Raw genomic sequence first — 26532 nt, forward strand, 5'->3', positions numbered from 1 at the left:
GCGGGAGGGGGGGGGGGGGGGGGAGGCGTACAGGGCTCAGGGCTGGGGGCATGGGCTGGGGTCGTGGGGTGCAGGCCCCAGCACACCAAGCATGTACTTGGGGTGGCAAGCTGCGGGGGGTGCTCTGCTGGTGCCGCGACTTCGGCGGACCTCCCACAGGCGCGCTGCAGAAGGCAACCTGCCTGCTGTGCTTGGGGCGGCAAAATTCCTAGAGCTCACGGCAGGGGGCTGGAGGGGATCGGCCTGACCCCTGCCCCTGCCCCTGCCCAGATGTCCTGATTTTACAGGAACAGTTACAATATTTGGGGTTTTGTCTTATACAGGTGCCTATTACTCCCCACTCTTGTCTCTATTTTTCACACTGGCTATCTACCTAGTCAAGATAGAAATGGGAGGCAAACCTGTTGAATGTCTCTGGGTAAGGATAAAAGGGGTAAAAAAAAAAAAAAAAAAGTCATAGGGGTTTATGTAGACCACTTAACTAGGAAGAAGAATAGATAAGGGTTGTGGATTTTGTTTGTTTGTTTTTAAAACAACTAACACAGATATCTATTGGGAAAATAATATAGCAGAGCACAGATTATCCAACAAGTTCTTGGAAAACATTGGAGACAACTTTTTATTCCAGAACATGGAGAAAACAACTAGAGAAGAGGCTGTTCTTGATTTCATTCCAACATGTAGGGTCAAACTTGTTGAGAATTTGTAGGTGCAAGTCAGCTTGGGTGAAAGCGATCATTTCATGATTGAGTTCATGATTCTAAGGAACAGGAGGAGAGAAACCAGCAAAATAAAGACAGTGGGACTTCAAATTAGACTTTAGCAAACTGAGAGATTTGGTAGGTAAGTTTCCGTGGGAAGCAAGTCTAAGGGGAAAAAAGAATTTGGCATTTTTTTGAAAAGATGTTATTGAGGGCATGAGCAAACTATCCCAATGCATAGGAAGGATAAAAAGTATAGTAAGAGATCACCATGGCTTAACCAGAAGATCTTGAACAACCTGAACTTTTTTTAAAAAAAAAGACACAAAAATGGCAACTTGGTCAAATTATAAAGGGTAAATATGAAAAAAGCCCCACAAGTATGTAGGGACAAAATTAGAAAGACTAAAGCACAAAATTGAGATTCAACTCCCTAGGGACATAAAGGATAACAAGAAAACATTTTACAAATACACCTCTACCCTGATATAACGTGACCTGATATAACATGAATTCGGATATAATGCGGTAAAGCAGTTCTCCAGGAGGGTGGGGCTGTGCACTGCGGCGGATGAAAGCAAGTTCGATATAATGCAGTTTCACCTATAACACGGTAAGATTTTTTGGCTCCCGAGGACAGCGTTATATTGGCGTAGAGGTGTACATTAGGAGGAAGACTAAGGACATAGCAAGTGCATTACTCAATGAGACGGGAAAGAAGGTAGCAGAAAATTCAGCAATAGCCAAAGTATTAAATGCTTGTTTTGTTTGTTTTCACCAAAAAGATTTGCAGTTGATTGGACAACTAGCATAGTGAACATTTAACATAAATAGAATAGGATCTGAGGCTAAAGTAAAGTCAGTTAAGAATTATGCCATGTTGTGCTGTATTGGTCCCAGGATATTAGAGACATAAGGTGAGTGAGGTAGTGTCTTTTATTGGATCAACTTCTGTTGGTGAAAGAGACAAGTTTTCAAGCTTACACAGGAGTTCTTCGAGTCTGGAAAAGGTACTTAGTCTTTCCCTATTGCAAGGAGTTGTTGGAGCTTTTCCCCATTGCTGGAGCTTTTCCCCAGTGCCAGACCCTTTCTATGTGGTGGGGGAATGCTCCAGCAGCTCCCCACTAGTGGTGCCTTTCCTCACTGCCAGAGCCTTTCTGGGCAATGGGGGAAAGGCTTCAGCAGCAGGGAGGCTGCAGGGCACTACACTGCTGAAAATAGCAACATAGATGGGGGAGACACTCTTTGTGCATATGGAGAGCCATGTTAGATACATAACCTAAGGGTTCAGGCATGTCCTTACTCACCTAGGCAGTGCCTCACCTGCTACACTGCTATTTGTGTATGTACTAGAGGGTGTACAGTGCATGTACTCTACATGCCATCATAAAGTGTGTGTAGTGTAGACATACCCTTAGATACGTGTGCATCAGCTGTTCAGATGCCGTTGCTGCTCATTCATATCACTTAGTACTACTTCACTTAGTGCACCGTTAGGTAATTAAACAAGAACTCTGAGGTGCTACCTCTAAATTCTGCAAGAAATCTGCCTTTTAAAAAAAAATTTCATCTAAAATTCAAGAACAAACTTAGTAATTTCACTCAATTGAAAAGATATAAAATTGAAGTTTCATTAGAAGTCAGTAGTGGTAATCTTGATATTTCAACGTTAAATCAGAAATGAGGCTTTTGGGGCTCTGGAGTTGTTTTTGCAGGATGGACAGTCTGAGAGGTTGCCACACAAACAAGTTGAGAGAAATGGATAGTAGTTGATTCAGAAATGGAGTAACTCTCTACTGATTCTCCCTTTTCCCCCTGCCCCAATATTTGTGCAGTTTTTTTCAAGATTTTGGCCATTTCACTGAGGGTAAGAGTGCCTTCTACAAAGAGGTGAAATTGCAATATCTTACAGCACCATTTTCCACTGACCCTAGCAATAAATTTCTTCAGTATGTATAGATGGAATTAAGCTTTAAACTGTATTCACAACAGTTCTGCCATTGTGAACTAAATACATTGTTTTTCCTTTCCTGTTACTGCAGTAGAGGGATGCCTCTCGCTCTGAAGTTGGTGATCATGAAAGTGAGGAACTGGAAACATTGTCAATAGGTGACTGTGGATGTTGTCTTCATGCAGCTCTGCAAAGATTGTGTTATGCCAAGTTAACCATATCTAAACCTTCACAATGATTTTCTGGGTTTATGAGCCACTATATGCTTTGTAGGTTCATCCATTATAGCAATATGTGTATTGCTGTGATCATGGCAGATCTTACAATGCTGCATAATTCTGTTGAGCTAAATTAACTGCTCAGCGGGAAGGTATATGTTTGTGAATCATCTGGCAGATTCAGATAGGCAGTCTGGGACCTGGATCAATGAAACATACAAATATTGGACTAGATAAATTCCATCCCCTGGGGATGAGTGGCCCCTGCAGGATTGTCCCCTAAAGCTTGTTCTACGTTATTTGTTTAGGTGATTAGTTTTTTTAGGTCTGCTCTAAAAAAATAGACATAAAGTAATAGATCTCACTGTCAAATTTTCCTGTGTTGTAGCCATGGTGGTCCCAGGATATTAGAGAGACAATGCAGGTGAGGTTATAAGTTGGTCCAATGAAAGATATTACCTCTCACTCACCTTGTGTCTTTTAAGACGTTCAGCTTAAATTTCCCTTGCTTAACTTCAGCCCATAACGGCTTACTACTCTAAATCGTGCCACTCCCTCTTTGTTTTCCAAAGATTTCTTTCTCTCTTCCTCCATCAATCTTCAATTGACCAAGATACACTAATTTCTTTGAATCTTTCCTGGTCAATCTGTTTAACCCCTCAATCAGTTTTGTTGCTGTTCTCTAAATTACTTATGTACATCTTCCTTCCTTTTTTTTTCTGGTTGCCTTTTATGGCATCTTTAATCTCTTCCTAAGAGCTTTTCCAACTTCTTTATATTCTTTTTGGCTCTCTCCCTCTCCTTTTCCTCATTTATTGTGACATGGAACATACTAACTACTGGGAATGTGTGACCCTGGTTGGAAAGGTCAAGGAAAGGTATGCCTGCACTGCAATTAAAAACATGCCTGGCCAGTGCCAACTTACTGCGGTTAGCAGGACTCTGGCTAAGGGGCTGTTTAATTGCGTTGTGGGCTCGGGCTGCAGCCCAGGCTCTAAGATCCTACAAAGTGGTAGGGTCTCAGAGTTTGGACTGCAATCCGAGCCCAAACATCTACGTCACAGTTAAACATCCCCTTAGCCCAAGCTCTGCTAGCCCAAGTCAGCTGATATGTGCTAGCCACTATTTTTTAATTGCAGTGTAGGCGTCCTCGAAGTGGCAGACTTCCTTGTGCCTGAACAGAAGCTGTAAGCTCAAGTGTTCAAGGGAAGTTTGGATGAAATGAAATCGGTGAACATTACGTGTGTGTGTCTTCAATACCAAACTTCGTGAAAAGTTTGAAAAACATGACCATATAATAGGATGGAATGATCCAGTGAATGAGAAGAGACTTTTGGAGATTGAAAGTATGATGAAGATCATAAGCATGTTATTTAGTGAGATGGAAGAGAAACATGGAGAAGTGTTATGTCTGTGGATATTTGATTGGGGGTGATATATGGAAATTCATAGATTCCAAGACTAGAAGGGACTGTTATTATCCTCTAGTCTGACTACCTGGATAACACAGGTGACAGAACTTCCCCAAAATAGTTCCTAGAACAGATCTTTTAGAAAAACATCCAGTCTTGATTTTGAAAATTGTCAGTGATGGAGAATCCCCCATGGCCCTTGGTAAACTGTTTGAATAGTTAGTTACCTTCATTGTTAAAAATGTACATGTTATTTCCAGTCTGAATTTGTCTAGCTTCAATTTCCAGCACTGATTCATGTTATACCTTCTCTGCTAGATTGAAGAGCTCATCACTAAATACTTGTTCCCAAATATAGACTGTAATCAAAGTCATCCCTTAATTTTCTCTTTAAGCTAAATAGCCTCAAGGAGTTCAGTCGCTATAAGGCACGTTTCTAATCCTTTAATCATTTCTCGTGGCTCAGCTCTGAACCCTCTGTTATCTACATCCTCTTAAATATTGGACACCAGAACTGGGCATAATATTCCAGCACCGGTCACATCAGTGCCAAATACAGAGGTGAAATAACCTCTCTACTCCTACTCAAGAGTCCCTTGTTCATGCATCCCTGATCTCATTATTCCTTTTGGCCACACCATTGTGCGGTGCGTTCAGTGTTCAGCTGATTATCTAGCATGACCCCAAATCTTTTTCATTCGCTGTTTCCCAGGGTAGCGTCCCCCATCCTTTAAGTATGACCTGCATTCTTTTGTTCCTAAAGGTGTACTTTTACATTTAGCGGTGTTAAAACACATATTGTTTGCTTGCATCCAGTTTACTGAGTGATCCCTCTGCATCAGTGATCTGTCCTCCTTCCTTATTTACCATTCCCCCAATTTCTCTGTCTGCAAACTTTATCAGTCTTTCTATGTTTTCTTCCAGGTCATTGATATGAACATACAAATGGTCATCTAGCCAGGTATCCCGTCTTCTGACATTGGCGAGTGCCAGATGCTTCAGAGGGAGTGAACAGAACAGGGCAGATTTATCAAGTAATCTATCCCTGTCTCCAGTACCAGCTTGTGGCAGTCAGCAGTTTAGAGAATCTCAGAGGATGTGGTTGCATTCTTAACCATCTTGGTTAATAGCAACTGATGGACTTCTATTCTCCCATTAACTTATCTAATTCTTTTTTGAACCCAGTTATATTTTTGGCCTTCACAACATTTCCTGGCAATTAGTTCCACAGGTTGACTCTGCATTGTGTGAAGAAGTACTTTTCTTAATTTGTTTTAAAATTGGCTGCCTATTAATTTCATTGAATGACTCTGATTCTTGTGTTGTATGATAAAATGTTAAATAGCGTAGGACCAAGAACTGATCCTTATGTAACCTCACTAGAAACACACCCGTTTGATTCCCAGTTTGCTATTATGTTTTGAGACCTACCAATTAGCCATCTTTTAATCAGTTTAAGGGGATAGAAGTAGATGAGGGGAGCAGTAGACATAATATATCTGGATTTTAGTAAGGCTTTTGATGCAGTCCCATATGACGATCATATGAGCAAACTAGGGAAATATGGTTTAGATGAAATTACCATAAGGTGGGTTCACAGCTGGTTGGAAGACCATACTAAGAGTAGTTATCAATGGTTTACTGTCAGACTGGTTTCTCACTTCTCCATCAATCAGTAGCAAAATTACCAACTTCCTTTCCTAAGCCTCAGACTCATAAGGAAGAGGAGAGACTAAACACTTAGGATGTCAGGAGAGTGTTAGCTTTTCACTTGGACAGGATTAAATCATTTAGGTCATCTTCACAACAATTGGTGATAGTCACGGATAAGATCCAGTCTCATCTCAATGAATCTCATGTTAGATTCCTCCTGCATATGTTTGTGCTACAACATTGCCAGTGTAACTACACTAACCAGAGTGAAACTGCCCTCAATGAGATCACAAGCATCTTCTGTAGCATTTCTAGCTCAAATACCTATACAGGACGTTTTTAGAGCTGCAACTTGGTCATCAGTATATTCTTTTGCAGCTCATCGTGCCATCTCTCAACAGGCTAGAGATAATGCCAAATTTGGACATCCTTCAATCATTATTTAGGTAGACTCCAATCCCACCTCCAGATTGAACTGCTTTTGAGTCCCCTGAAATGGAATGGACATGTGCAATCAATTGTAGAAGGAAGATTGCTAACTTGTCCTGTAACTGGTGTTCTTTGAGATGTGCTGTGCATGTTCATTCCACGACCCACCCTCCTTCCCCTCTATACTGGCGTCTGTCTGGTGAGAGGAAACTAAGCAGGGTCGGGGAAAGCTCTACCCTTTATACCGTCGGGCAGCACTAGGAGGAAGCAGAGGGCTATGCACTGCCCTGATGGGTACTGCTAAAGGAAAAATCTCAGCTGACACACTGGGTGTGCACACCTTGAGTGGAATGGACTGGACATGTGCAATACATCTTGGAGAATAACATTACAGAACAGTATCAGAGGGGTAGCCATGTTAGTCTGAATCTGTAAAAAGCAACAAAGAGTCCTGTGGCATCTTATAGACTAACAAATGTATTGGAGCATAAGCTTTCATGGGTGAATACCCACTTCATCAGACACGTATTGGAAATTTCCAGAGGCGGGTATAAATATGCCGGCAAGAATCAGTCTAGAGATAAACAAGGTTAGTTCAATCAGGGAGGATGAGGCCCTCTTCTAGCAGTTGAGGTATGAACACCAAGGGAGGGGAAACTGCTTTTGTAGTAGGCTAGCCGTTCACAGTCTTTGTTTAATCCTGAGCTGATGTCAAATTTGCAAAGGAACTGAAACTCAGCTGTTTCTCTTTGAAGTCTGGTCGTAACGTGTTTTTGCTGTAGGATGGCTACCTTTAAATCTGCTATAGTGTGGCCAGGGAGGTTGAAGTGATCTCCTACAGGTTTTTGTATATTGCCATTCCTAATATCTGACTTGTGTCCATTTATCCTTTTACGTAGGAACTGTCCAGTTTGGCCGATCTACATAGTAGAGGGGCATTGCTGGCATATGATGGTGTATATAAAATTGGTGGACGTGCAGGTGAATGAACCGGCGATGATGTAGCTGGTCTGGTTAGATCCTGTGATAGTGTCGCTGGTGTAGATATGTGGGCAGAGTTGGCATCGCAGTTTGTTGCATGGTTTGGTTCCTGAGTTAGTTACTATGGTGCGGTGTGTGGTTGCTGGTGAGAATATGCTTAAGGTTGGCGGGTTGTCTGTGGGAGAGGACTGGCCTGCCTCCCAAGGTCTGTGAAAGCGAGGGATCATTGTCCAGGGTGGGTTGTAGATCACTGATGCATTGGAGAGGTTTAAGCTGAGGACTGTAGGTGATGGCCAGTGGAGTTCTGTTGGTTTCTTTCTTGGGCTTGTCTTGCAGCTGGAGGCTTCTGAGCATACGTCTGGCTCTGCTGATTTGTTTCCTTATTTCCTCGTGCGGGTATCGCAGTTTTGAGATTGCTTGGTGAAGATCTTAACAGGTGTTGGTCTATGTCTGAGGGGTTGGAGCAAATGCAGTTGTACCTCAGTGCTTGGCTGTAGACAACGGATCGTGTGGTGTGCCGGGATGGAAGCTGGAGGCATGAAGGTAGGCATAGTGGTCGGTGGGTTTTCGGTATAGGGTGGTGTTAATGTGACCATCACTTATTTGTACCGTGGTGTCTAGGAAGTGTACCTCTCGTGTGGATTGGTCCAGGCTGAGGCTGATGGTGGAGTGTAAGCTGTTGAAATCGTGGTGGAATTCTTCCAGAATCTCCTTCCCATGGGTCCAGATGATATCATCAGCGTAGCGTAAGTCGAGAAATGGTGTGAGTGGATGAGAGCTGAGGAAGCATTGTTCAAGGTCAGCCATAAAAATATTGTCATATTGTGGGGCCATGCGAGTGCCCTTAGTGGTGCCACTGGTTTGGAAGTATATATTGTCACCAAATTTGAAATAATTGTGCATAAGGATAAAGGCACAGAGCTCAGCAACCAGTTGTGCTGTGTCATCGTCAGGGATACTGTTCCTGGCAGCTTGTATTCCATCTGTGTGCTGGATTTTTGTATAGAGAGCCTCCACATCCATGGTGGCTAGTATGGTGTTTTCTGGAAGATCACCAGTGCATTGTAGTTTTCTCTCCGTGGTGTCATGGAGATAGCTGGGAATGCTGGTTGCATAGGGTCTGAGTGGAGAGTCCACATATCTGGATAGTCCTTCAGTGAGAGTGCCAATTCCAGAGATGATGGGGTGTCCAGGATATCCAGGTTTGTGGATCTTGGGTAGTAGAATAACCTCAGTAGGGGCTCTAAGGGTGTGTTGATTTGTTCCTGTGTTAGTGTAGGGAGTGTCCTGAGTAGATGGTGCAGTTTCTTAGTATATTCCTCAGTGGGATCTGAGGAAAGTGGCCTGTAGAATTTGGTATTGGAGAGTTGTCTGGCAGCCTCCTTTTGGTAGTCAGACCTGTTCATGATGACAACAGCACCTCCTTTATCAGCTTCTTTGATTATAATGTCAGGGTGGTTTCTGAGGCTGTGGATGGCATTGCGTTCTGCATGACTTAAGTTGTGAGGCAAGCAGATATTGTTTTTCTACAATATCTGTCTGTGCACGTCAGTGGAAGCATTCTCTGTATAGGTCCAGACCATCATTTCAACCCCCAGGAGGAGTCCACGTGGAGTTCTTCTTGTGGCGTTGGTGAGAATGTATCAGTAGGTTGTTTGGTGTCATCTTGTGTCTGTGGAACACATCTGCACTAGCAGCTCTTGCATCTACGCAGAGCAGTGCACCATGGGTAGCTATCCCACTGTGCAACTGGCCACAGGGTGCTTTTGAGGGATTGCAGTGCCTTATGGGGGCAGGTACAGCGTCACATGATGAGGGTTGCTCAATCCCATCATTCCATGGCCATCCTGCTAGGTTGCCTGCCGCTTTTCAATTGCCCTGGTAACCTGCGAGCCAGCCATCTGTCAGAAAGCCTGGATCCTGCACTGTGTTCAGTATTGTGCTGTGCATTATGAACACAAGGCTGTAAGGGGAGCCAAGTGGACAGGTGTTTGGCTGGGTGATGCCTTCAAGGAGCATATTAACACTGTGCCACAGTAACATCATGTTGTAGTGTACTAAGCCTGGCATTGTTTTTTTGCACCATGCTAGGAAACATGTCATGATTGCTGTGTGTGCCCAAAAAGTAACACATTGTAAATCACTTTTTAAAGTAGCACTCTGTAATATGATCAGCTGACATTGCTGAACACTAACACACTTCTGTGGGCCTCCTGTGTTAGTGTGTGTGAGAGAGTGTGTGTGTCTGTGTGACAGAGACTGTGTGTGTTGCAGTAGAGTGTGTAGAGTGACCAGATGAGATGAAGAAAATATCGGGACATATTGGAGGGAGTCCACCGGTGGAGCGCAAAAAAAAAAAAGCTGAGTGCTGCCAGTGGAGGGGGGGGGGAAATTTGTTTGGGACACGGGACAACCACCCAAATATCGGGACGATCCCAATTTTATCGGGATGTCTGGTCACCCTAAAAGTGTGGCCCGCTCTCTTTAAGTTCAGACAGCAACCATGAGCAACCAATCCTGAGTCAGAAACTGGTGCACAGACAGCTGGTGTCCACCTGTGCTCCCACCCCAGCGCGGGTGGGGTGGGGTGGAGTGGAGTGTGGACCACACCCTGACATCAGCCCCCACCTCCCTCCCTGGCTCTTTACAGCACATCAGGGGTCTCTTCTCCTGCTCCCTCCCGCTTGCAGCAATCTGGCCTGCCTGTCTGCCTGCCTCTGTGATCCTAGTGCAGAGGAGAGCAGGATTCCACGTTAATGTTTTGATTCCATGATTCCTTCAGGGTTCTTCCCTAGCCTCCTTTCCCCACAGACCCAGGAGATCCACCCCCTTCCCTGTAATACGGGCAGGAGTGCATTTGCTGCTGGGAGGCAGCATGCTCAGCTGGGCAGTAGCTATGTGAACTGTGCAGGCTGAGCAGTTTCAAAACTTCCTGGGGCTTTGAAGGGGAGGGGCACATGCTTGTGTAGCTGGGTGCAGGGTAGCAGAGTTCAAAACAGTGAGCAGAGCAGTCGGTGTTGCATTGTGGGATACCTCCTGGAGGCCAGTTACAGCAGTTTATCGGATGCAGTGTCTGTACTGATGCTTTGTCGATCTAAACTGGTTTTATTTTGTCGGCAAAGCAGGAGAGTTTTTTCGGCAGGAGGAGCATTGTAGTGTGTATACCTCCACTGTTTTATCAACAAAAGCTGCCTTTTGCTGACAAAACTGTGTCATGTAGACAAGGCCTTAATCAACCATCCTTAATTCTTCTCAAAGCATTTTAACAACTTTTTTTTTTTTTTTTTTACAGTTGTTGAGTATAAAAGTCAAATGAAGAACTCTTAGTAATGGAACAATAATTTTCTTGAATTTCTTATGCTCCGTTAGCCTTGCTACACTCAGTTGTGTATTCTCTAAGATAGTTCAGTTTGCAAGAAGGTTTGAATAGCTTTTTTGAATCTAAACGTGACTTAAACATTATTTAAAAAAACTAAACTTTTATTTGAGAGAAGAGACTGTTCAGGGGAGTATCATGTCATTCTACTCATGAAAGCCATGTCATCAGGGCTCCATTTGTTCTGCGACACAGTGAGATCAGATTCTATGGTAGCAACCCCTTATGCCATGACAGCCTTAAATTATTCAAAAGCAGCAAAGAATCCTGTGGCACCTTATAGACTAACAGACGTTTTGGAGCATGAGCTTTCGTGGGTGAATACCCACTTCATCAGATGCATGTGGGTAAATTATTCAATTGCCATCAAATATGCATTGTTTCTGGTACTTCCCCATCCCTAGCAAGCTATGCCTCTTAATTGAAAAGCCTAAATAATATAAAATCTCAACAATGTTTTTTTCTTTTTTCCAGTTTTTCCGTCAGATTTCTCTAACCAGGGAAACTTTTGTGGCTGTGCTCTCTCACTCTTCTGAGAAGTGACAGCTTAGTATTTAAAAATGTGTTTAGACCTGTGTAGAGGACAGCCAGCTGTTACGTTAGTTTAAGATTTGTAAAGCTTTCTGCACTTGTTCAAAATAGTGCTTTATCTTCAGAGTATTATTTCAAACTTCTCCTTCCCTCCCACACAGCTCTTCCAATGCACTTCAGTCCTAACCTGCATTCCTGCCCTCTCTTCTTCCACCCTTTTTTCTGTTACAGTGCTGGGCATACCTTGAACATAACACTCCTTTCTACACGTTACAAAACCACTACTCACATTTGCGTAATTAATCTCTCCATTTGTTAGAGTGTGGAGGAAGATGTATGAAGCTATGGTAGTGGCCCAAATCTCCCACTGGGGAATTCTTTCTGGGATGACAGATTTATAGAGTAGAAAGACATGAGTTGTGAAGACCTTAAATTCAGAAAAGCTATTCAGTGGAGTGATTGGTTTGAGATCAGTAATTTATTTATTGGAGAGCACTCACTGAATCTATTCTTCAAACACGGCACTGGGATGTCCCAGTTCACTGCAGAAGGAGGGTGAACTCTTCCCCATCCCTAGTGAGCTCCAGTGTTCTCCACATATATTCAGGTACAGACCTCTCTTGCAGATCACTAATTCTTTGTCTCTCTTTAAGGAACGCTGTTTCATTTCGCTTTGCCAAAGGAAGGTGATGTCATTCAGCCCTTGACTAGTGTGACCCCATCTCTTATTGGGCAGCTTAAAATGGGACCCAGAAGACACAGCACACCTATTGGTGAGTTTGAATAGAATGTCCTCATTTTTGAAATTGGAGCAGATTTGGAAGCTGACTGGAGTCTTGATACAAATCTTGATTAAAGCCTTAAACCTAATTTAGGAGCTGGCATTGGCTGGCCTTGTGCTGTGAGCAGGGCATGTTCAGCTGTCACTATTTCCCACTGGTACTCTGACCCTGGTCACTCACTCATCCAACCAAACATTTCCCCCTTTATATGTAGTCTCTATTGTACCACAGGTGGGTGTGCTGGTCTTGTGTCTTCTTGCCATGAATTTGATATGCATGGTGCTGTGTCAGACATAGGCTCCTGACAATAGGATTCAAAAGGCCCTCCTAGTCCAAATCTTTCCTTTTGCTAAGGCAAGATCATCTCCTATATATACTGTTTTTGCCTCATCAGGCAGCATCCTATGTGATGTCTAACTTAGCAGTTGACTTCTATAGTGGTGTCTGTAGTGGATGATGGAACTAGTTGGCCTTTGGCTAAGGCTGTTGTCACCACTACAGAACTGAATCTCTGAGACGTTCTTAAGGGCAGCCTGATAGGAATGTCCATTGCTATGCTATTTGCCACTGAAGCATACAATTGCACCACTCCTAGGCACCCACAGGGAGCTGAACCCAATGCAGCAAAGACTACATTGGCCATTTTCACTTTTGTATTTTGTGCCTTCTTTCCTTCCTCGTTTTAGTGGATGGCAGCTGCCCAGATAGAACCATAGTAACTAGTGATCTCACAGCAGAGGGCAGTATTGGGACCAACAATGTCACTGTGGAGAGCGCTATGGCATCAGCAGATGTGTTGGAAGAGTGTGAAAAGGGGGATTCTGGTGCAGCTTCTGAGGCTGATGGAAAACTCTGTCTTCGAATGAACCTTGCTACCCCTGTGAGCGAAGAGAGTGAGGGGAGTCTGCCCTTCAGTCTGGAAAGTAAGGGAATGGAAAACTGGGGAATATGTAGGTTCTGACTGTCTCCTCACCCTAGGATACCCCACCCAATGCCAGTCACTTGACAAGAGCTTGGAGTTAGCTTCATTTGGAGAGCTGCTGCTGGCCTTCTCTCACAGGAATCCTTTTTTTAGTTCCCTTGCACAGTAACTTCTAAGAAAATAGTGTGTCCTGCAGCTGAGAGGGTTATAGAGACCCACGTGGGTGTGGGAGGTGAGCTCGTGTCTCATTTCTATTGCAGTGAAGCAGAGAGACTTCCAGGTGGAGGGAGACGTTCCTAGGGCAGGGAGCTAGGGTTGTGTATTTCAACAGAGGTGGAGGCAATTAGGAGATGTGACCCCAGTCAGTTATCTTGAGAAAAGTGTAACTTCAGTGTCTGAATGTTGCTTTTATGCTCAATCTATGTAATATACTCAAGTATTTGTACAGGCTGGGGGTTGCAGTGGGAAGCTGGTTGACGGAGGATGGGATGGTTTCATAGCTATCTTCTCTCCTGTTGCTCAACCCCTCTAGCTACAGAGCTCATGGGGGCAGGGAGGCTGTTCAGATGTGATGCTAACAGGATTCTTTCTCCCCTCCCCCATCTCCTTCAGAGCCTGCAGCCAGTGAAAGGAAAAATGGATCCTCTGCTGTTGCTGGGGCTGTTGCCAGGTAACTGATGCTTGTTTCCAAGTAAAGCGGATGAACGCAAAGTTCTTGGTAATGAGAGAAATGATCATCTACCAACAACAGGAAAAATAAATTAAAATGAGACCCAGCAGCATGAAGCTGGCTCAGCCACTGTTTCTGCCTTAACCCTTTGGCATTTGCAGTGATGCTTCTGGTGCAGGGCTCTTGCCTTGGTTCAGGTGCCCCCAACTGCCATTTTATTCTGGCCTGGGCACTTCCTGCCTTTCTTGGCCCCACAAGGCCCTGGCAAGAGTGGCGGGCTAAAATGGTGGCCCACCAGGATTTGATTGTGACAGATTCAGATAATTTGGGGCAGGGGGGGAAATCCTGAAATAAGTGCTATTAAGAGACCATTGCCGCAGAACCGCATGCTTTGCGTGAGCATTGCCATCACTCATTTTTCTGAGAGTTGGGAAGCTTTCTAGCTGTGTGGTGAGTTTGACCTCTCAAGTGTGTTGCGAGCTTGCCATCTCGAGTATTTTTTGCTGTGTCATGAAAGCTATCAGCTCACACTGGGAAGAGAACAGGAGTACTTGTGGCACCTTGGAGACTAACAAATTTATTTGAGCATAAGCTTTTGTGGGCTACAGCCCACTTCATTGGATGCATGCAGTGGAAGATGCAGTAGGAAGATATATATACACACACAGAGAACATGAACAATGGGTATTACCATACATCCTCTAACGAGTGATCAGTTAAGGTGAGCTATTACCTGCAGGAGAGAGAGAAACTTTTTGTAGTAGTAATCAAAGTGGTCCATCTGCAGCAGTTATCAAGAAGGTGTGAGGAACAGTGTGTGGGGGAATAAACGTAGGGAAATAGTTTTACTTTGTGTAATGACCCATCCACTTCCAGTCTTTATCAAAACCTAATTTAATGGTGTCCATTTTGCAAAGAGAAGAGGAGGATATTAAAATATAAGATGCAAATTATATCGCCACCTAGTGGCAGTGAGGAAGTACTGGGCAGTGATACTGTAATTTCTCAAAAGCCAGTGTAATGCTGACATCTTGCTTACTGCGCTCTCTCAAGCTGCTGAGTTTCTCCTGGCTGGCAAGAAGGGGCCTGAGACAAAGGAAGTAGGAAACAACTTTTTACAATTGTGAGTTGTCTCTGACCCTGGAGAGCTCTGACTAACTCCAACTGCTTTGCTGATTTATGGGACAACAAATTAATCAGCCTAAAGGCCAGTCTCTTGTTGGTTCTAGTGACTTTAGACATTTCTCCTTTCCAATGACAGTACTTTCCTAGTTCCTGTGATTGTGACCTGTTTCTTTAATCTATACAACTAGCTCACAGAAGACACTGTCTGTGTTTAGTCGTGTCTGTGAAGTCCGACGAGAGGATGAGGCCAGAGGTCAAGATCTTCCTGCTTCTCCATTTAGGTATAGAGCTTTGCATTTTATTCTTGTTTGGCCCTGTAGTGAGGTCCCATGTCCCTTTAGGAGTCCTGTGCTGTGTCACTGATTCTGGGGTGACCTCTAGAGAAAGATGGGGGGCACTGTGTGTATGTAATCAATAGTATGACTGGTAGGTGCGTATCATGTAGTAACCAAGCTGTGCTCCCTAGCTTTGAAGTTTGACTTGAGGAGTGCTGCTGTTGCAGCTGGCTGAGATGCCCAGGATTGTAGAGGTGCTTAGTGGTAGCTATTAGAAGACAATGCAATATAACTATGTAAGCCACTAGCATCCAGAAGCTTTTCACTCCTGCATCTTGCTTGACATCTGTTGATTGGGGAGTGAAATTACAGGGGTGTGGGGTCTCACGTACGGCAGATTAACATGCTGACATTGTGTACAGTATTATTAATCATGTTTGTTATGGTAGAGCCTATGGACTTACCAGGATTGAGACCCCATAGTACTAGACATTGTACAGACACAGAGCAGTGGGTAGTCCCTGCCCTGAGAAGATTGTCTGTCTAGACAAGAGAGACAAAAGGTAGGGGAAATAGATAAGAGATACTAGCACATGTCATGCTTGTTTCACTACCCTCCCTTTTTTTGGTGGGAGTATCGCCAAATGGAAATAGAAGGACAGGGAGTGGGGTGACAGGGATAGAACAGGGGAAAAGAGGGAGAGAAGGAATGCATGAGGGGTATGTGTAGAATGGGGCTGAGGTGAAGAGACTGAGAATCAGTGTGGGAGTAGGTTGGAGCAAATGGCCAGTCAGCAAAAGGTAGATAAAGTCTAGTCAAAACTTTAGAAAACATTAGTGTTTTCTCCTCTACAACATCTCCCAGTTACATTTCTTATTGTCATTAGCTACTGTAACACCAAAGGAATGGTATAGTAAAGTGTGATGGTTCCTGAAGATGGGATAACTACCAGTAGGGCTTTTTATGGTTTGGTTTCGGATGCCTGGTGCAAAACACACTTTAGTTAATGCTTTAGTTTGTGCTGTGTCGTCTTTCCACTGGTTGGGTCCCTTTGGAGGTGCTGACATGCCAAAGGAACATTGGCACTTATAGGAACATTGCTGTATTTAGCTACAGGAAGGTTGTAGTAGAGTCACCAGTTAATCTGTTCCCAGTGCATAAAACTAAGTGATTCTTATGCACTCCCAACAGATTATTAAATGACCATCCCATAAAAAGCCACAGGGAGTCCTGCTTGTGTGTGGTGGGTGCTTGGGCACCTATTGCTTTGAACATCTTAATATTGATCTGCATGTGATTGGTTTGCAGGGGGAACCTGTTCAGTTTCCCAAGCACACAGGAGGAGGAGGAGGAGGAGCTGCATGACAATCCTGAAGCTTGGCAACAGCATCAGAAGCACATCCCTTGTGGGGAAATTAAAGTTTCTCAGCCTGCAGAGCAGAACTCCAAACATCAGCCATCCCATGCAAAAGAGGGAGAGGCTATGGAAGTTGATATTGAAAAGGAAGGGAAGAGCACACAGGAGAAACTGAGTAAAGCTCTGGCAGCCCATGAGGGGGATAAAGGCCAGCAGTTGTGGGCTGGCACCAGTAACAAAGAGGTCCAAACTACAGGAGGTTCTGTTTTGGCCCCAGCAGCTGTGTCAGCAGCAACACAGACAATGACAGGAGTGAGCAGTCAGGTAGAAGTGGGAACAAGCATGGCTGGGCAAAGACCTGGCCAACAAGATGCCAAGGTCCAAACTGAGGAGAGTGGAGAGAAGCTTGCGAATGCTCCTGGAGATGACACTGAGTCTCTTCACAGCCAGGTGAGAATGAGCAAGAGCTCGGATCACTTTTTTGTAGTTTCAGCCCCTAGGTTCTGAAATTGAAGTCTTTACTGCTTTAGATATGAAAATAGTACTCCAGTCAGTACAGTGTCCTTGTGGTGGTTTTACTTTGCATCCTCAGCCATAAATTTTGAATGTACCAAAACTGCAGTGGAGAAGTAGTCTTAGTGGGTGGGGAGAGCTGTGTAGTGGAATGTTGGGCATCTGTCACCTGGGGAGGAGTATGGCAGATGACTTGCTTTTTTGTACCCAGGATACAGGTAAGGTAATACATTTCCTCTCTCTGCTGGGCAGGGGTGGAAGTAACTTCTTGAAGGAAGGGGTTTGAACTCTTACTCTTCTGCACACAACCAGCCCTTATCACTGTGACTTCATCCAATAGCCATGGATAAGCATGTTCCTGAAGTGTTTGTGGAAAGAAATAGCTTTAAAATATTGTTCTATTAAATTTTCCTCCTGAGATGAACCCAGTGAGAGGAATGGAATGGACTGATCAAAGCCTCAGAACTATTGTAAAGAAGTGTGCGGACTTGAGAAGACCACCGCAATGGGGTCCCATTTTGAAGGTTTCTTCACAAACATAAGTGCTAGAAAATATATGGTGGTTTTAAATGAAAGCAATTAGTGGATTCTCTGGCAAACTCCATATCAGGAGGAGACACAGGGCCCTGGATATGACTATTAGGCAAGAAGGTTCCTTGATAAACGTATGCAGATTGAATTGACCCAATTGACCCATAGTTTTCATCATATCCAGCTTTGGCTCCTTCCATTTACTGCAGTTCTGTGGCACCCTTGCCATTGGACTATCTCAAGGAGAAGCTGAATATGATCTGGATGTTCTCATTTAATCATCTAGCTTCTTGTCCAAGGGGCAAGGGCTGTTATTGGACTGGAAACACTATGGGAAGAGAGCTCCTGTTTCCTAAGGCTTTTTACATTATTCTGCTCTGTTTCTAGAGTACTGGTTGGTAATATTTTGATAAGGGGGCATCTCATGTCCAACAACTGTAAAGATGTTAAATCTTACTTTAACATTAAACAGTTTTGTGGTTTGGGATTTTGTATCAAGTTATCATTGGTTTCCTCTCATTATAACAATTGCCATTAAAAACCTTTTTATTAAACACACAGAAGAAGGAAAACAGCTGAAGCAGTTGAAACATAAATAATTATGTAAGGCTTTCATTTTAACAATTGACTGTTCGGAGGAAAAGAAAGTTCATTTGGATGGTCTTGAGGTCTTGTTGCTGTTGAAGTCTGATCCTATTTCCTTGTAAAATGAAACAAGACAAACTCACACAAAAGGGAAAGATTAGCAAAGAAAGGACTTCTATCTGGTGCTTTCTTCTGCTGTCACAGTCAAACTGCTGGGAAAGTATAGACTTGTCACACAGTTGTATCCACCTTTCCAAGACCAGGCAAACGTTTACCAGCATCAGGCTGTTTAAGGCATTGCTTTTTAGCTAGCCTTTCTGGTCATGGGACTTGCAGCAGTGTTACACAGTCAAGACAAATCTACTCTTGCAAGCCAGAAAGAGAGAAGTGAGAGAGAAGAGAATGAGGTGGAATGGGGAGATGACGTGACTGAGTGGGCCACAGCCGGAAACTCTGACTTGCATCCTAGATGTTTTATTAAGAAGGTAGCTGAAGCTGTTAGTGCCATGTAGGTTTTCCCCTTGGTGTGGTCAGGACATCTTTCAGGATCCGGTGATTTAAGGCACTCATCTTGGGGATAGGAGATGAGGGTTCAGATCCCTCCTTTGAATCAGGCAAAGAAGAGTTGAACCCACATCTCCTACCTCCCAGGTGAGTGCCTTAATCACCCGTCATTCTCTGTCTCTTTGGTCCCATGAATATTTAAGTATTTATACAAAGTGGAAAAGTTTCAACAGGAGCAATTGAGAGCAACCCATCTCCGAATAGGCAACAGCTTAGCTATTATGATGCTCACCTGAGAGGAGGAAGATCTGAGTTCAAGTCCCTGCTCCATACTGGGGATTCAGACCTGGGTCTCCCATGCCCTAGGCAAGTCCCCTAACCACAGGGATAAAGGTGGAGGGGAGGGAAGATGCTCATTTTCTTTTCTGAAGCTGAATTTGTTCAGATTTTACTGAAAAATCAATTCATCCAACTCTACCAGCTGGTGTGGGCAGCAGCAGTGATGATAGTGAAGCTCGCTTCTTCCAGTCCCCCCCAAACTGCTGTGCCCTTCAGTGATTTTTTGTCCCCACCCACACCGCAATAAGCAATGTCCAGAAACAGAAGAAAACTTCATTCCCAACTTTAACCAATAAACATATCTTGGTGATTTTAACTTCTTCCCATTTCTAGAATCTTTCAGCCTGTGCCAGGCAGTCTAGTTAATACCAATATTTGTCTTCAACTTTGCTAACTTACACTATATAATAAGATTTCAGGGTTGTCCCTCTGTGGGTCACTCTGAACTGTAGAATGTCTGGTTCAGTATGAAACAAAGGAAACCGCTAGGAGCATGACTGAGAGTTCTTTTTGTTCAGAATGTCACTGGGTTCAGTCAGCACTGGGATTCACTTTGTGACCATTCTGTTTTTTAGTTTTCAACCATTTTGATTTTACAAATTACACCAGTGTGACACCACAGGCTTTCAGCTAAAGTAAGGCATGTATCTATGACTTCCCAAGCGTCTTAGACCAGCGTTTCTCGAACTGGGTTCTGCGAGGGTACACCAGGGTGTCCACGAGTCATGTCCAGGGCCACCAACCCTGCTGATCAACAGGAGGCTCTGGGAGGGAGGGAGAGGAGCGGGGATGGGGAATGCTCGGGGGAGGGGGCAGAAAGAGGCGGGGTGGTGATGGGGTGGAGTGTGGATGGGGCCTGGGGCTGAGTAGGGGTTGAGCACTCCCAGGGAAAATCAGAAGCCGGCACCTGGGCGTTGAAGCTCACATTCTTACCCTTGCTTTGTGGTGTCGTATTATACATGTGTTTTCTGGTTTTATACACTCTTTGTTGTTGTTATAAGTGCCAATAATTATGGTTCACTAGTTAAAATGTAAAAATAATGGTGACTCAAGTGAAGGTGCATCATACTAGAGTTAAACTATTCAAACGTGAACTAAAATGCAAAATACGTAAGTACTGTGACAAATACTTATTTTTGGATTTACAAGTGCAGATTCTGAAGACTGGCAGAAAGCACAGTGTGTTCTCTGCTGTGAATTATTATCAAACAAATGTATGAAACCAGTCAAATTTAGAAACTAAATATAAGCAACACGTGAACCAATCTTTCAAATTTTTCTAAAACAAGCAGTGAAAACTATGTGCAAGCCAGAAATTGATAACAAAAAGGCTGTGTTTGCTTCTTATCAAGTATCCCTACTAATAGCAAAGGCAAGGAAACCTGACACGATCGCACGGGAACTAATTGTCAACTGCAAAAGCAATCACCAGTGCAATGCTGGGGATAAAGCTGCAAAAGATTGAAATTTGATCTCAATATCCAACAACACTGTCACCTGTAGAATAGAAGATATGTCTGAATATAAAAGAGCAGTTAATTACAAGGGTACCTAAAAGCCAATATTATTCACTGCAACTGGATGAAAGTCCAGATGTTTCTGGCAATGCTAATTTGCTGGCATTCATTTGATAAAATTTGACAGTAGAATTAAGATTTCCTATTTTGCCATGCATTACCAACACATACTACCTTTGAAGCTGTGTTTAATAGTCTGGATGATTTCATAATAACAAATGAAATCAGGTCGTCAAAATAGGTAGGAATCCATAGTGATGAGGCTTGTGCAATGTCAGGAAAGTACAGTGGATTTGTTGCACGTGTTAAGGATCTCATACCTGTAGTTACATGGAATCATTACTGTATACCCCGAGAATCATTAGCTGTCAAAAAAAATGGCAGGAGAACTGAAGACAACACTGGATGAGGTGGTGAAAGTGATCAACTTTATTAAAGCTCATCCACTAAATTACTGCATCTTTAATGTCCTTTGCGATGACATGGGTAGTGATCATAAACAGCTTCTTTTACTTTCCGAAGTGCGTTGGTTGTCTTGTGGGAAAGTACTCAACTGCTTGTTTGAGTTGTGTGATGAAATATGAATACTTTTTCAAAGAGACATTTCAACTGAGTGAGAATTTCAGTAATTTTTCTCATGGTTAGCTATGGTAGCGTACTTGGCCAATATTTTTACCTATTCGAATGGACTAAATTTGACTTGTCCAGGGGTAGCTGTAACCTATATTTAAAGTTGAAGACAAAGCAGAAGCACTGATTAAAAAATGGGACTTTACGGTCAAATTTGTCTTCAGAACTGTGTGAGAGAATCATTTCCAACGCTGAACGATTTTCTTGAAACGTCAGAAGAAAAGCTCTGTGATGAAATACAAAATGTTCTCATTGAACATTTGCAGGCTTTGAAGAACAACTTCAGGGATTATCTTCCTCTTCCTGATTCCGGTAACAGTTGGATCAGGGATCCATTCAATGTTAGATGTCAACACCACCAAAAGTTTAACTTCATCTGAAGAAAATAGCCTTGTGGATCTTTCAAGTGACACCTCTTTTGAAATTGATTTTTCAATCAGTAGAGTCTGACAGACGTTTGGTTATGTCTGAGACCTGATTATGCCAAACTGTCAGCCAAAGCATTGAAGTATTAATGCCATTTTCCACAACATATTTCTGTGAATGGGCACTTCTATATGTGAAATCAAACTACAGAAATCGACTGACAGTAGAACCAGATCTAAGAATACAACTTTCCACCAATGAGCCAAACATTTGTGATCTTGTTTCGGCAAAACAACAACATCCTTCACATTTAATGTTTTGTTAGCTTGTGTGGGGTTTTTTGTGAAGTTTTCTAGCTGATTAGATTTAATGATGATAAGAATAAAGAATAGTTCCTTACCCAGACACATTTATGTATCTGTCTAATAGTAAATAACAAAATAAATAATAATGTTAGTGGTACAATAGTTTATAAATAATAGAGCTTTTCATGAACATGGAATTTTTTTCTTCAAATGTAAATAAACATCAGTAGGCTTGGTGGGCATCCATGAAAATTTTTAAATAAAAGTGGGGGTCCTCTGGTTGCTAAAGATTGAGAACCGATGTCCTAGACTATCATGATATCAGATATAACTCAGCCAATCATTACCTTTACTCTACAGCTAATTTGCATGCAACAGTTGCATTGGTTATATGAGGGACACTGCATGGATAGTGGATTACTTGACCCGCCTGCCTTACTTGTGCAACAGCACGGGCTTCCAGCTGCAAGTATTATGTAACAGGCTGAACTGGGCTTCTGTTACCTTGAACAATTTATAAAGGCTTCTGCACAGCAGTCCTGAGGCAGCCCAGAATCAAGAATGTTGTGGAGAAGCCTGTGTGTGGAATCGTGGCAGAAATTCTCCATTTGATCAGAGTTTGGTGTTAACAGTTTGTTGAATGTTGTCTTCTGGTAATATGGTGTTCACAGAATTGCACAACAAAAATGTTTGTGCAGTGAGGTGGCTTGCTTTCATATTTATTAGTTCATTTTGTTGTTGCAGGGAGAGGAAGAGTTTAACTTGCCCCAGCCACCCCGAGGCCGCATCCAGCATCGCCACATGCGAACCATCCGTGAAGTGCGCACAGTTGTCACACGTATCATCACAGATGTTTACTATGTAGATGGTGCTGAGGTAGAGCGGAAGGTGATTGAGGTAAATCCAGTTTCAGGGGTGAATGTGTAGTGATCTGTTTGCTGGAGGATAGATTAAATCCAAATGAGCAGGGACCTTGACTGCTGATATTTGTGTGGCCACAGGAAACAGCAGAGTCAACTTAACAGGCTCACATGCTCTGGCACTGATCTTTTCTCACCCCTATCAGATTTGAACATCTTTCATTAAGAATCACACCATGTTTAAACGAAAAGCTGCTTCCTTGTGTTGATGCCACGTTTCTTGTGTGGTGACCATATTACACTACACTGAAGTAATATCTGCTATTTCTCTCCTTCCTTTGACTAGGCCAGTAATGGACAGGTGTGAGGTGATGGAAGGTGCCTCACTTGCCTTCTGCAGAAAAAGATGGTTTAAGAACATAAGAACGGCCATACTGGGTCAGACCAATAGTCCATCTAGCCTAGTATTCTGTCTTCCAACAGTCACCAATGCCAGGTGCCCCAGAGGGAATGAACAGAACAGGGCAATTATTGAGTAATCCATCCCCTGTCATTTAATCCCAGTTTCTTGCAGTCAGACTAGGGACACCCAGAGCATGGGGTTGCATCCCTGATCAGCTTGGCTAATAGCCATTCCTGGACCTATCCTCCAGGAACATACGTAATTATTGTTTGAACCCAGTTGTAGTTTTGGCCTTCATAAAATTGAGATTTTCAGAAGGGTAAAAATTCCAAGAGGGAACAACAATCTTTAGTGATTTAACAAAACTGTGTAACTTAGTGCTGCATTATATTAATTTTGACGCTAACTCTCCATCTGGGAGATGGAGGAATCAGTAGAAACCGCCTTGATCGCTTTGCCAGAGCAAGAGACTTCGGAGGGGTTTCCATTCCAAACCCTAATATCCTATCAGAAAAGTCTCAAAAACATTCCCTTCAATGTTCTCTCAAATTTTTCCCATCTATGTGCGGAATGAATTTTATGTGCACCAATATGGATGTGATGTGTGGCAGGGATGGGGCCAAGGAGTTTGGAGTGTGGGAGGGGGCTCAGGGCTTGGGCATAGAGGGTGCGGGCTATGGAGTGGGGCTGGGATGAAGGGTTCAGGGTTTGGGAAGGGGCTCTGGACTGGGGCAAAGGGTTGGGGTGCAAGCTTTGTGGTAGGGCTGGGGATGTGGGGTTGGGGTGCAGGCTGCCCAGGGCTGTGGCAGGGAGAGAGGACTCCCTCCAGCCCTTTCTTCCCGCAGCAGCACCTGAGCTTGGGGAGAGCGTCTCTCTCCTTGGCTGCAGCAGCCCTGGGACTGGGGGAGTCACTGCAGCCCTACATGCTCCAAGCTTCCCCATCATCACCCCCTATGTCACCCCATGCCCCTTAGTGCACTGTGCACACCTGTGCGGCCCTTGGTGGCCTCCTGTACAGGCATGCACCTTAGAGGGAACGTAGCTTGGGGCATTAAAACATCTTATGCTTTCAGGCTGAGAGCCATGTTCTTATATCTTACAAAATAAGATGAGCCCTTATACAGATATATGACCCTATATAAATGAGATTAATTACTACTACTGTTGTGTGAACATACACCTGCATTAAGAAATAGTGTGCCTTTTTGGTATTCAGACAACTGGCAGGTTAGGTTTAAATTGCAACCATCCCTGGGACTCTGCTGTTGCTGAGAGTGAGGAACGTTCGGCCCATCTGAAGAACAGTGGTGTAGAAAGTGGCTGACTGAAAATTAAGACATGTCTAAATGGCGAGTTAATGCATGGTAAGCTGGGGTGTGAAATCTGCAGCGATCCAGTGTACCGTGCACTAACTGTCTGCATACTGGGTGCATAACTGGTTGGAAAACCATTCCCACAGAGTAGTTATCAGTGGTTTGCAGTCAAGCTGGAAGGGCATATCGAGCGGGGTCCCACGGGGATCAGTTCTGAGTCTGGGTCTATTTAATATCTTCATCAGTTATTTAGATGATGGCATAGAGAGTACACTTATAAAGTTTATGGGGATACCAAGCAGGGAGGGGTTGTAATTGCTTTGGAGGATAGGATTAAAATTCAGAATTATCTGGAAAAATGGTCTTAAGTAAATATTTTGAAATTCAATAAGGACAAATGCAAAGTAGTCCATTAGGAAGGAACAATTAGTTGCACACTTACAAAACTGGAAATGACTGCCTAGGAAGGAGTACTGCAGAAAGGGCTCTGGGGGTCATAGTGGATAACAAGCTCAATATGAATCAGCCATGTCACACAGTTGCAAAAAAAGCGAACATCATTCTGGGATGTATTAGTAGGAGTGTTGTAAGCAAGACACAAAGTAATTCTTCCACTCTACTCTGTGCTGATTAGGCCTCAACGGAAGTATTTTCCAGTTCTGGGCGCCACATTTCAAGAAAGTTATGGACAAACTGGAGAAAGTCCAGAGAAGAGCAACAAAAGTGATTAAAAGTCTAGAAAACATGGCTTGTGGGAAGATTGAAACAATGGGGTTTGTTTAATCTGGAGAAGAGAAGACTAAGGGGGTGGGGAGATAACTTTTCAAGTACATAAAAGGCTGTTACAAGGATGAGGGAGAAAAAATGTTCTCCGTAACCAAGTTTTTAAGTGCTTGTATACCAGTGTTAGAAGTCTAAATAATAAAATGGGTGAACTAGAATGCCTCATGTTAAATGAGGATATTGATATAATAGGCATCACAGAAACTTGGTGGAATGAGGATAATCAATGAAATACAAGTAATACTGGAATACAAAATACACTGGAAGGACAGAACAGGTTGTGCTGGTGGGGGAGTGGCATTATATGTGAAAGAAAGCATAGAGTCAAATGAAGTAAAAATTGTAAATGAATCAAACCTGTACCAGAGAATCTCTATAGATAGAAATTCGATGCTTGAATAATAAGGATATAGCAGTAGGGATACATTACCAACCACCTGACCAGGATGGTGATAGTGACTCTGAAATGCTCAGGGAGATTAGAGAAGCTATTACAATAAAAAACTCAGTAATAATAATAATCGGGGATTTCAATTATCCCCATATTGACTGGGTACATGTCACCTCGGGACGGGATGGGTTAAAGTTTTATCGACACCTTAAATGACTGCTTCTTGGAGCAGCAGATCCTGGAACCCACCAGAGAAGAGGCAATTCTTAATTTAGTCCTAACTGGAGCACAGGATCTTGTCCAAGAGGTGAATATAGCTGGACCTCTTGGTAATAGTGACCATAATATAATTAAATGTAATATCTCTGTGGCAGGAAAAACACCACAGTGGCCCAGCCCTGTAGCATTTAATTTCAGAAAGGGGAACGACACAAAAATGAGGAGGTTAGTTAAACAGAAATTAAAGGGTAGTGCCAAAAGTGAAATCTCTGCAAGCTGCATGGAAACTTTTTAAAGACACCATAATAGAAGCTCAATTTATTATCTTTTTTAATTTGGGGTATACATTTAAGAGAACTAAAAAAGAGCCACTGTGGCTAAACAACAAAGTAAAAGAAGCAGTGAGAGGCAAAAAGGCATCCTTTAAAAAATGGAAGTTAAATCCTGATGAGGAAAATAGAAAGGAGCTTAAATTCTGGCAAATGAAATGTAAAACTATAATTAGGAAGGCCAAAAAAGAATTTGAGAAAGTTAGCCAAAGACTCAAAAAGTAATAGCAATTTTTTTTAAGTACATCAGAAGCAGGAAGTCTGATAATCAACCAGTGGGGCTACTGGACAATCAAGATGCTAAAGGAGCACTTAAGGACGATAAGGCCATTGCAGAGAAACTAAATGAATTCTGTAAAAGCAGCAGAGAGTCTTGTGGCACCTTGTAGACTAACAGACCTTTTGGAGCATGAGCTTTCGTGGGTGAATACCCAGTTTGTCGGATGCCTCCGACGAAGCGGGTATTCACCCACGAAAGCTCATGCTCCAAAAGGTCTGTTAGTCTATAAGGTGCCAAAAGGCTCTTTGCTGCTTTTAGAGATCCAGACTAACACCGCTAC

The 26532-nt window shown here is 43.2% G+C and overlaps 1 protein-coding gene across 7 annotated transcripts in view; it reads left to right on the forward strand.

The window, feature by feature from the left end:
- The window catches only part of TP53BP1 (tumor protein p53 binding protein 1), a 71085-nt gene that overhangs the window by 24441 nt on the left and 20112 nt on the right, over nt 1-26532 (forward strand). For all 7 annotated transcript variants that reach the window (XR_012656588.1, XM_075069779.1, XM_032768650.2 and 4 more), the window contains 6 exons: nt 11906-12025; nt 12721-12957; nt 13569-13626; nt 14940-15032; nt 16336-16834; nt 22419-22571. Coding sequence is in view for 6 of the 7 variants with exons in the window: in XM_075069779.1 (XP_074925880.1) it covers nt 11906-12025; nt 12721-12957; nt 13569-13626; nt 14940-15032; nt 16336-16834; nt 22419-22571 (1160 nt within the window). In the remaining variant the exon portion in view is untranslated. The remainder of the gene's footprint in view (nt 1-11905; nt 12026-12720; nt 12958-13568; nt 13627-14939; nt 15033-16335; nt 16835-22418; nt 22572-26532) is intronic.

This window comes from Chelonoidis abingdonii, chromosome 9 (assembly GCF_003597395.2).
Source record: "Chelonoidis abingdonii isolate Lonesome George chromosome 9, CheloAbing_2.0, whole genome shotgun sequence".
NCBI classification, from domain to species: Eukaryota; Metazoa; Chordata; order Testudines; family Testudinidae; genus Chelonoidis; species Chelonoidis abingdonii.